Here is a 10,670-nt window from a genome sequence, read left to right as displayed (position 1 = left end):
CACTGGTGTTTACAAACCCAGCTGAGGAGGAGAAAATGGCCAATGAGGTGGTGGCTGGGGTTTGTGAACAACAGGCTCCCTCAGATCCCCACCAGTGCCATGACAAACACTCTGTGTGCACAGGCATTCAGAAAAGCTGAGGAAATTCACAAACCCACAGAATTTCTTGCTGGTTTTTTTGAACAATGTCCTCATCTAGCACATTTAGGAACAACGTTGACAAGTTTTAAGAACAGTTTCCCTTCTTCCCTCACTCTACTCTTAAGGCTGGAAGGAAGTCAAACTTCTCCAAGGTTCATGTGGATGAAGAGGACCATATGGCTGTCAAATCCATTTTTTGAACTCTGTCCAAGTCCTACGAGACGGATGCTTTTCACATGGACACCACATGGTTTATCTGAGGACAGTTCAGCTAGCAATGAACTAGACAGGGAAAATATTTTGAATTGCTCTCTCTCCAAAAGATAGGGGAGATACTCTTTTAAGCCTATAAACAGACTTTTTGACAAATGGTCTCTGCAACATCTTCTGAGCATTTGGTAGGCACACTGAGAATTTCTGTTCACGCTGTTCATTTAACCCATAAGTGCACAACTAAATGAATAAAAGGAAAATGCCACACCATGTTTCTCTTATCACAAGAATTGTTCCTAATCAGATAACATCCTTTCCTCAACGTGAGAGACCACAGAATCTTTTCCTTATAAAATCTACAGAATCCTTTTCTTAAAAAATTTCTATGATTTCTGCCTAAGCAACCATTCTTTTGCAGCTGTAAGTATGGAGCACAAACTGGATTTAACTGCTTCTATGAGTCTTTTGAGAGTGACATTATGCCCATTCCAACATCACTGTTAATATCTCTTACAATCAGAAGTTAAAAGATGGAAAGTGAGTGACAACTATGAAGAGAAGTCTTACACTGATGTGAGGAATGGTAATTAAAGCAGTCACCTCAGGAGAAACTAAAATGAAATGTCTATACTTAACCTTTATTTGCAACAAAAAAGAGATAGAGCATCACTTCAGGAGAGTTTTTACAACTTATAGATACATCATTAGCATGGGATTTTTTCCCTAATTTTGAATGCTAATTTATATGTAAAGTACTGTCACACAACCTGTTGTTTTCTGACTGTTGGTGAACAGTGTGTGATGCAGCATCCAAGGGGCTGAACCAGAAAAAAAAGATCTTTTGTGGGTCTGTGGAAAAATTCTGCTTTCTCCCATCTGTTATTCCTCCTTTTGCTACCCCACTGCAAAACTCCACAGCTTTACTCTGCATCAGCAGCGTTGTGAATTTCATTTTTGTCTACTCATGGAGCAGTGCAGCCTCAACCAGAGTTTAAGAACTGGGAATAAACACGCCCATTAACAGAGATTTTCTAAATTCTGAGTAATTCCCTCACCAGAATGTTTTGGTTTTTCTTTTCAGCTAGTTCACAACTGGTTTCACTTTTTGTTTGATGGGCTAGCTGCAGTGCTGGAGCAGGGGAAGCCTTCAGGGAAATGCTTCCCTTCCCCACATTTTCACACTGAATTAAAGATGTCATAAAAGCATTTCTAATCATATCAACAATTTCTAATCATACCAACAGTTGTGTACAGCGGGGAATTAACCAGAATTCTGTCACAGAATTTGGAGCACTTAGTCAGATTTGTGAATTCCTACTGACTTCTGTCTTCATCTCATGGGTATTCTTTAATCAGCAATTTATCTCCCTTGTATTCTTGTGTTTCCACAGCTGCTGCACAAAGACAAACTGGCAACATTTATTTGCAGTGTTGGGGTGTGTGAACCTATTGAGGCAGAGGAGTGTAGCACAAGGTGAGCCACAGCAATGCTCTCAGAAGCCTGAGCAAAGAGGGGCAGGCAGAGATTCCTGTCTGGGCAGGAAGAATTCCCCAGCCAGAAGTCCACGTGCAGATTGCTGGTTCAGGAACCACACAGGGTTATTGCAGACCCAATACCTTCTTTTATTTGGTGCCATAAATAGCTGTGTGCTATTGTGACCTTTGATTAGCACAGCTTCAAGCTGCTGCTCTGTCAAGGCACTCCAGAAGACACCTTTAAACCAGGCAGGAGGGCAGCTATAAACAATAGTTTTGGTTCTTTCCCCATGCAAAATTCCTCTGGTATTGCTGTGCTTCTGCAAATTGTACATCAAGTAGAATCTAAAACCTGAAAAGTACCAGCAAAGGTCCTGGGGAGCTGAAGAGCAATCAGTTCTTCATCTCTTCCAAGCCTAAGGCTTCAATTAAAATAATCAAAGTTCCCACTCTTGCTCTTGGCTGAAGAAATGCTTTTTCACCAGAGGGAATTCTTGCCACAAGTTGTACCACCATTGTTTCCACAACTACTGTTCATATCTTTTTGTTGTTGTTGTTGACTTTTATGTGACCTGACAGTCAATTTCTTGGTGGACAATTGCCCACATTATAAAAATCCACTGATGTGTCACTCTTTGGCTCTGCCAAAAAAAAGCCATGGTACTCAGAAGGAACACAGTGTTTGGCCTGTCTAAAACAAGGGACTATTTAAACAATAAAAGAAATTACCATCAACAAACACAGCAGTTTATTTTTAAAGTTAAGTGTCAAAATATAAGCAACTACAATTGTTTGAGGTGTCACCATGCCTCTGTAAATTATCATAAACAGTGAAGGGCTTGAGGGAGAATACTGTGGTGGCAAAGGAAGGTACAAGCATTATAGGTGCAGCTATTTTAAATGCTTTCCCTGGAAAACAAAGTGGATTAATGGGAAATAGGAGGAAAAGCTGAAAGTTGATAAGGGACAAAAAAGGAGACCACAATATCATGCCCAGAAGCATGAAAATCACACAGATAAAACGGCTGTTTTGATATGATTACGTGTATTTCTAACCCAAACACGAAACACAGACACTTGCACACTTTCATCATGGTTATGGCTTGTTTTTATTGCTGAAGAAAATGCACATACAGCTATTCCTTCAGTAAACAAACTGTTGCATTTGTACAGTGATGAAGCAGCTGCATCCCTTGTTTTGTTTACTGAGTGGCTAACACAGCAACATACTTCAGATTTCCATCCCAAAACATACCATCTAATGATCAGCAAAAAACCTAATAATTTTGCTAAATTAGGAAGCATCAGAACTTATCACCACTTGATTTTGAGCTCCAGCTTTTTATTGAAAAACACCCACCCAATGTTGTTCATCTCCTGCAATGAGCAATTGTATTTTAGTTTTTTAGTCTTTTGTCACTGAGTGGTGCAAAAGATAAAACATTTTGCACTAGCGTTAAGGTTGTTGGTCTGAGCCTCTCGAGCAAACTCCAACACGGGGAGCCTAAATTCCTCCCGTGTTTTCAGCTCAATACCATATCTTTCACCTCCTGCTTCGAAATTCTTGAACTATGTTGTTAATATGAGACTTTGATCTTGGAATTAATAAAACTTTAAGCACCACTTCGGGTACTCCTGAAGTCCGAGTTCGCCAGATCTGCCAAACTTCTGTCCTGCCCCAAGCATCCTTTCCCAGGTTTTAAATCCAGGCTTGAAGTCCTCCCGGTCGCTATATAAAGCAGGTATGGAGTGGGGTTCTACCCATCTCCTACTGTGGCCATGTAAATGCAGACGTATCAAAGGAAAAAGAATCAAAAAAGTCACAGAATATTCAGAGTTGGAAGGACCCGTGGAGATCATGGACTCCAACTGCAGGCCCTGCGCAGGACACCCTGAGAGCCACCCATGAGCCTTGAGCGCCTTGTCCCTGAGCTCTGCCAGGCTCGGAGCTGTGCCCGCTGCCCCGGGGAGCCTGCAAGAAGGAACAAAAGCTCCGTCCAGCTTTCGGAAAGCGCCGGTGACCCGGAGCGGGCTGCGAGCTCTGCTCTGCGGGCCCTGAGGGCCGGAGCCGCCGCGCCGCCCGCGCTCCCGTCCCGCTCCCCTCCCGGCCCCAGCGCGGCGGGAGGCGGCCGCGCTGACGTCACCATCGTCACCGCCCTGACGTCACCATCCGGGCCCCGGCGCGCGCCCGGCGGCGCGGCGCGGGCCACAATGGAGAGCGCGCGCGCGCCCAACCGACGCGAAGCAGGCCCCGCGCGCGCCCGCGCGCCGCTGGCCGTGCGTGCGTGCGTGTGTTTGTGTGTGTCCCACAGCCCTCGTCCTTCCCTCACCGCCGCCCCGCACACCGACACACCGAGGGGGGGCCGGCCGGGAGCGGCGGCCCCGGGCGGGCACACGGGCAGCGCGTCACCGCCGCGCTCGGGTGGCCGAACCGCCGCCGCGCTGGGCCGGGTGCGGAAGGCGCTGCCGGCGCCGCCATCTTGCCCACGGGGCCCCGCCAGACGCGGCTGCGCCGCCGCCGCCGGGAGCGCGAGGAGCCGCCGCCACTGCCGCCTCCCTCCGCGCTGCCTCCCCCGCACCGCCGAGCCCTGAGCGCGGAGCTCCCGCCGCCCGGCCCGGCCCCGCCACCCCCGCCCGGCCGAGCCCCGGGCGCGCGTCCGCCCACCCCCCCCGCGTGCGCCCGGTGCCCGGACGGGGCGGAGCGGAGCGCGCAGGCCCCGGCCCAGCCCCAGCCCGAGCCCAGGCAGGGCCGCCGCCGCCGCCGCCGGGCAGCAGCTGGTGACGCAGGAAAAACGCCCCAGAGAGAGAGAAGCGCTCAGGGCCGGCACCCGGAGCGCGGGCAGCGGCGCCGGATTTGCCCTCCCGCTTCCCGCCGCAGCGCAGCCGAGTGGGAACCGGGGGAAGCGGAGCCGCCCCCTCAGAGCCGCGGCCTGGCATGAGACCGTGCCCCGCCGGCCGCCGGGCATGAGGCAGCGCCCAGGAGGGCTCCGGGCCGCCGCAGCAGCCGCCGCGGGACGAGGGGAAGCGGTGCGGGGGTGAGTGCGGAGCGGTGCCCGGGCGGGGCCGGGCAGCTGTTTGTGCTCCCCGGGGATGGGGCTCCGCGGGCCGGGGCGCGGCTGGGGGCGAGGACGGAGCTCCCCGGGACCCGCGGGGCGTGAGGCGGCGGCAGCGCCTCCCTCGGAGCCCCGGCGTGTCCGCCCCGCACCGCCGTGTTTTGGAGGGCGAGGGAAAATGGCTGACGGCTCCTCATCCCCGGCTGCCGGCGGGGGGGAGCGCCCGGCGCCCTCGGGGGGCTCTGGCCGCCTCTCCGGGGCCCCTCTGGCCGGCCTCCCCCGGTGAGGAGGGCCCGGTGCGTCCCCGCAGCGCTGCACCGGCATCGCCTCCTCTGGTTCTCGCTTCCCTTCGCCCCGAACGCCATTACTGAGGTGGAGTGATTGGGGCCGCGTAGGCCCGGGCGACGCCTGGAAATCAGGCCCTGCCGAGGCGCTTTCCCGACGGTCTCAATGAAATCCAGCAGCAGCAGCTCGTTCACGCCCGCTGTAAACACTGTTAACACGTAGGCCACTCCTCTGGCCTCGGCTTCCAGCGCCCCGGCTTCCATGTACGAAAAACGTTCGTGGCTTTTTCATCTAATTCCTGCAGTTCACCGCGCCGCTTCTCCTCGGAGTTGTGTCTTAGGGCTTGTCTGTAGCGATTTATTTTAGGCAGGACAGCCCTCTTCCCTTGCCCGACGTGTACGGCAGAGGTAGTTGCGTGTAGTTTGGCCGCAGATACTCAGTGTTATTGTCCTCGAGAAAACGGGATTTCACCAGTTGGATGGGTTGTTGGGGTTTTTGTGTGTTAGTTACCACTGTGTTAACATGTGCTGTCCCACTTTGTGCAGCTTTGTTTGTATACAGTGGGAATAGCTTTTGAAAATTACTTATATTGTTCTTGTGAGTGATTTTTTTTCTTGTAGAGGTATCCAAAAATGTTGGGGTAGTTTTTAAGATGCCATATTTAATTTTCAGCTTGCTCCTTCAGAAGTCCAGTTAGGTATTTTGGAGATTTGCAGTAGCTCGCAGCTGTACAGGAAAAAAAGAACCTTTCAGAAAAGAATTGTTCTAATTAAATGTTCAAAGGACTCCCAGGCTCGCTGCAGACATATTGTGTCTGTCTCAGCTGTTTTCATGTTATCTGTACAACTCGGTTGATATTCGCAGTTTTGCAGCTGTGTTCATATCACTGGACGTTTGTATCAGCCCAAAGACCCTCTGAAGTCGCAGGCTCAAAGCCAGCACCAGGCCTGCTTTTGCTGACCTACTTGCAGAACTGGGGCCTGTATTTTTTTAAAAAGTTGTTGAATTGAGATACTGTTATGCGTTCGTTCTTCAGCATACTGTGGCAACACTTGCTATGACAGATCACGTAACCTGGGTTTTTTGGCAGCTTCTCAGAGGCCTGACAAATGGCTGGTAAAATTGTTACATTTAGGAAGGGGCTATTGATGGGTGTTTGGGGGATTGACCTTTATTGATTATGGAATAGAAACTGTGTCCCTAGTAAGTAAGGGTTAGGGGTGGCTGAAAGCTGTAGGCAGCTAACTTTATTATTCATATTGTACTCGGGAATTTCCTTTTTTTCATATTTTACTTGAGAAATTGTCAGGCCTCCCCACCAAAAGTGTTGCTGATCAAGTTGCATATTTATTTCAGCAAAACCCAAGTCATACATGAGGGAGTTGGTTTGTTTGTTTGGGCTTTTTGTTTTGTTTTGTTTTCTAAAACAATGCTTTTGATTCTTGGAGTTGAAGTAATGTTTATTCTTTGAACCAACAAACTACAGTAGTGATACCAAGAATTTCAGGGAGGCATATAGAATATGTGTATTGATTATTCTGTTGCAATACACCAGACAACAGTGATACTTAATGATAGCTGTGTACAAAACCCAAAAACATAATCATAAAGCTGCAGTGGAAGAAACTCAAATTATCAGCTTGTTTACGGGGAGGGAGTTAACCAGAAATAAATGTAAGATTGTATCATAGTAACTTTTCCCTCTCCAGAGGGTCTTGTACTTTCCTTTTGTGCAGTTTTCTCTGGGGTGTTTCTTTTGGGAAGCTTCTGTCTTAATCTTGCCTGGCTGCTGCTTCGTGTCTTGCAGAATTTGCCTTTGTGGCAATTTCTCTGCCCATGGAATTGACAGGAAGACTACATCTGGAGGTGGTAATCAATAAAGATAGTGGTAGCAAAACTGTTTTCCATCTCTGTGGAACACTGTCACCCTTACATAAACATTTTATTCCTCACATTGTGGTGCCTTTGTGCTCAGACCAGTGCAACTACTCTGTGTTCTAAAGGCACACTTTTAGGTTTATGCATTTTATTAATATGCTGAAATTCATAGATGAGAGACTCAAAATAAACTAAAATAGTTATTAGTGTCTATTTTGCAAAATTAAATAGACTTCTGAGAAAATAAAGGTACCTGTAATACCTTTGTTCCAAGACATCTTATATTTGAAATTAAAATTAGTTTAGGACCTTCCAGTATGAATGCAGCCTTGGGTAAGAATGAATAGGAATTCATTTATTTATTAGTTTGAACAATTTATTTTTAAATGGCTTTGAAGTTCTGTTTCTGTCAGGTGTGTATTTAAAATATATTAAATTCCATGGAAAGTATTTCTGCCCTTCCTGCTATGGTTTGGACAAGTTCAGAACTTATTTCAGATATTTGAAAGGAAAGTACTCTGAGTGTAGAGATATATCTGTATATGTGTATATATATATATATATGTGTGTGTGTGTGTGTGTGTATGTATTTACTCACTTTTTAAAAAGAAATACTGTTTTATCTATTCTAAGAGATCAAAAATAGTATATTTTGAAAACATCCAGATCAAGATAGCCTCATTTCTGAAGTAAATGAATGAATCAAAGGTGTCCTTCACTGTTTTTAACTTAAAGCAGGATTTTATGTTTTTTAAGGACAATCCAAACCCTGCAAAACCCTTGAAACTATAGTACTAAGTTTAATTCTTTCTCTTGTAATCAGAAGAGCCTTGCTTATCCAGCACTTGCAGAGGCCAGAGTGAAGATGTAAGAAACTTTGCTGGACTTTGTGTTCATTTGAAAAGTTGTAAATATGCTTTTGTGTGCAGTTGCTTGCTGAGTGTGAGCATTAACAGTAGTCTGGATGTGGATTCTCTTGTGCAGGTATCTTAATTTTTTCTTATGTGGATGTGTCTTCTCTTCACCCTCTGCATAGCTGCACCCAGTTTTATTGTCCATATCACCCCTGTTTGAAATCAGAATTCCAAGTTTAAAGCTGGAGTTCAGGGTGTGTTTTGGGAACACAGCTTGGTAGTGTCTGTCTTTCATTGTAGTCCTTGTCTTTTGCAAAGCTGGCAGCGTTGTGTGCTGTTCCTGTGGACCTGTCTCATACCACACTTGTTATGTGTGATCTCTAAATACACAGCATTACCTTTATTTTTTAACATAACTGAGCATGGTTCTGATAGTGCAGAGCAGAGGCCAAGTGGGTCTCCTGTTAGCACATACTTGCATGCAGTGAGACTTGAATCTTTCTGTCTGGGAAGTTGGAGCTACTTCAGATTCTGTGTTAGAAAAACACAATTACTTTTTTCCATGTATTAAATCTAGTTTTTTGTTCTCTTACTAATGTAGGAACATCTGAAAGTTCTCACACTCCTATTATGAAGGCCACAATTCATTATGAGTTCCCTTTTTAGAACAGTTATGTTGTATTGGCTGCTTCTCTTATGCTTAGGGCTAGAACGTGACTTGAGAATATGGTTAACAGAGGTGTCCTCTGCACTTGGGGATTTGGATATTTTATTTAGAGTTTTCAGTAGATAGGGCAGAAAACTGTTCTGTCACTGCCTTGCACCCTCAAAATGTCAACTGCTGCCTTTCTGATCCATTGCAGAGCCCACCTGAGCCCACTGGTGCATTGAGCATGTTCTGTAGATCTGGGTTGGTGAAGTAATTTAAAATGGGGTGTTGGTGACATTACAGGAGAGCTGTTAATAACTGTCTTCACTGCAGAGGGTAGGAGGAAAATAAGTAAGGTCTTAAAGTAGCCAGTTGTGACTTGGTATTAAAACTTTTTGCTTCTCTTTCATTTTTTTTTCCTTGAGGGAGCTTAACAGCACAACTGGTTTCTTCTGCATTTTGTGTTGTGAATTTTCTAGTATTTGCTTTGTTTTATAAGAAGCCATTAGTTACTCATTTTATTTGAGAGTTGAATTCAGTCTGCTTGTTATTAAGGCTTTTTGGTTGACACGTTTTCAAATAAAAATTATAATGCTTGAAATGAAAACCTCTGGGATATAGGTATGTTCCCAAGCTTGCTTTTTAAAAGAACATTGTTGAAATATGATTTTCTTAAAGAATTAGTTACTCTTGACTGTGAGAATGATGACTTGCTTTTGGTTGACTTTGTGTCAGTACAGCTCTCAAAGAGGTCCATGGGATGTAGATTTAAGGTGTAGGTATATTTTGAACACTGATATTATCAACCATTTTCTTGAAGTCATATTGAAGATGCTTTGGAGGTTATGGGTAACTATCAGGAATGTTACTGTGGGAAGCTTGTATTTGTAGCATCCTTGATCTGCTTACAAAACCACTGTGTAACCCTGTTTAGTGACTTAGTTTTTGTTACACGTGTAACTGCTGAGAAAAATGTGATTTTCTTGCATTTAGATCTTTGCATGGACGTTTCAGCAAATCCTACTGTTTGGCTGTTAGCATTCAGCTGTGGATTTACTCAGAGGAGGGGAATTCCACATTGCATCATTCCTTAGAGATGTGCTTTTTTTCCAAATTCTGTTTTTAAGCTGGGATTCAAGACTGTGTGGAAGGCAAGGCATCCTTGTTGCATGAGTTTCCTCATATCCTCTCTGTTACAAATTGCAGAAGACTTCTTTATTTAACAGAAGTGTTCAAGTGACTGCTTCAAAGTAATGAAAAGTATGTGGAGGGAATTTCAGGGCTGTCTTTTCATTAAGCTTTCATGTAAAATACCCAAAACTCAAGTAATAGAAAATTGTCCCTAGAAGAGCCTTTAAGACAAGTAGCAATTTTTTGTAACAGTCAAATGGCACATGGAATGACAGAAAAATGTTCCAAATTCCACAGAGTTCCGTCCTTAAATAATTTAGTTGCTGGTTAACCTTTTCTTGAGCTTCAGTGGGACTGGGTGTGGGAAGAAGAAAAGGTTTGGTTTGTCTTAGCTGTAGCAACATGAAATGGTGAAAGAAGGAAAAAAAGATTGTTTAGAAATGTGTTCAGTAAGAAAAATCAGCAGTGATGTGTGTCAGTTATGATCTCTCTGTTACCAGAGAGGCTTTTTTGGTTGGAGGAGGGTGTCCTCACTGCCCCTGTGCTGTGGGATAGTGGGGACAGGCCTGTGTTGGCTGTGGGTGGAACTTCAGTTTTCTAGTCCAGAAATAAATTTGACAGTGGGGTGAAGAAAAGTGTCATTTTAAATATAAGATAGGAATGAACGTTGATGTCAAAACGTTCTTGGTAAATTAGCCTTGATTTGTTTATGGTTTATGTTTTTCTGTCGTTTTAGCAATAAAGTACTTCAGTGTGTTTTTTAGTAAGTTTCAACAGGACAAGTTCATGAATTTGAAAGTTAAATGAGAAAGATGTATCTGTTTAACTTAATGTATAAGTAAATATGTTGATGCAATGCTGAAATTTTGATAAACCAAAACATTATACTATACATTAAACTATAGTTTAAACTGTATTTTGGACTTTGTGAATTTCTGATTTAGAAATAGAATATTAATTCTTTGATAATTTCTGATGTTTTCTTTTAAT

At 44.9% G+C, this 10,670-nt stretch overlaps 2 protein-coding genes across 4 annotated transcripts in view; one reads left to right on the top strand and one right to left on the bottom strand.

Annotated features, from left to right (window-relative positions):
• Positions 1-2,915: 2,915 nt before the first annotated feature.
• On the bottom strand, positions 2,916-5,815 carry LOC143692101 (uncharacterized). The gene is made up of 2 exons (XM_077171662.1): positions 4,184-5,815; positions 2,916-3,802 (listed from the first exon to the last, which is right to left on the bottom strand). The coding sequence occupies exons 1-2, from the start codon at positions 5,205-5,207 to the stop codon at positions 3,687-3,689; spliced, it is 1,140 nt and encodes a 379-aa protein (XP_077027777.1). The 5' UTR covers positions 5,208-5,815; the 3' UTR covers positions 2,916-3,686.
• Positions 4,726-10,670, top strand: part of USP9X (ubiquitin specific peptidase 9 X-linked) — a 96,311-nt gene continuing 90,366 nt past the window's right edge. For all 3 annotated transcript variants that reach the window (XM_077171658.1, XM_054654548.2, XM_054654546.2), the window contains exon 1: positions 4,726-4,865. The gene's annotated coding sequence lies outside the window, so the exon portion shown is untranslated. The remainder of the gene's footprint in view (positions 4,866-10,670) is intronic.

This window comes from Agelaius phoeniceus, chromosome 2 (genome assembly GCF_051311805.1).
Source record: "Agelaius phoeniceus isolate bAgePho1 chromosome 2, bAgePho1.hap1, whole genome shotgun sequence".
In the NCBI taxonomy this organism is placed as follows: Eukaryota; Metazoa; Chordata; class Aves; order Passeriformes; family Icteridae; genus Agelaius; species Agelaius phoeniceus.
Note: the sequence above shows the minus strand (reverse complement) of the source record. Positions and strands in the feature narration are given on the sequence as shown.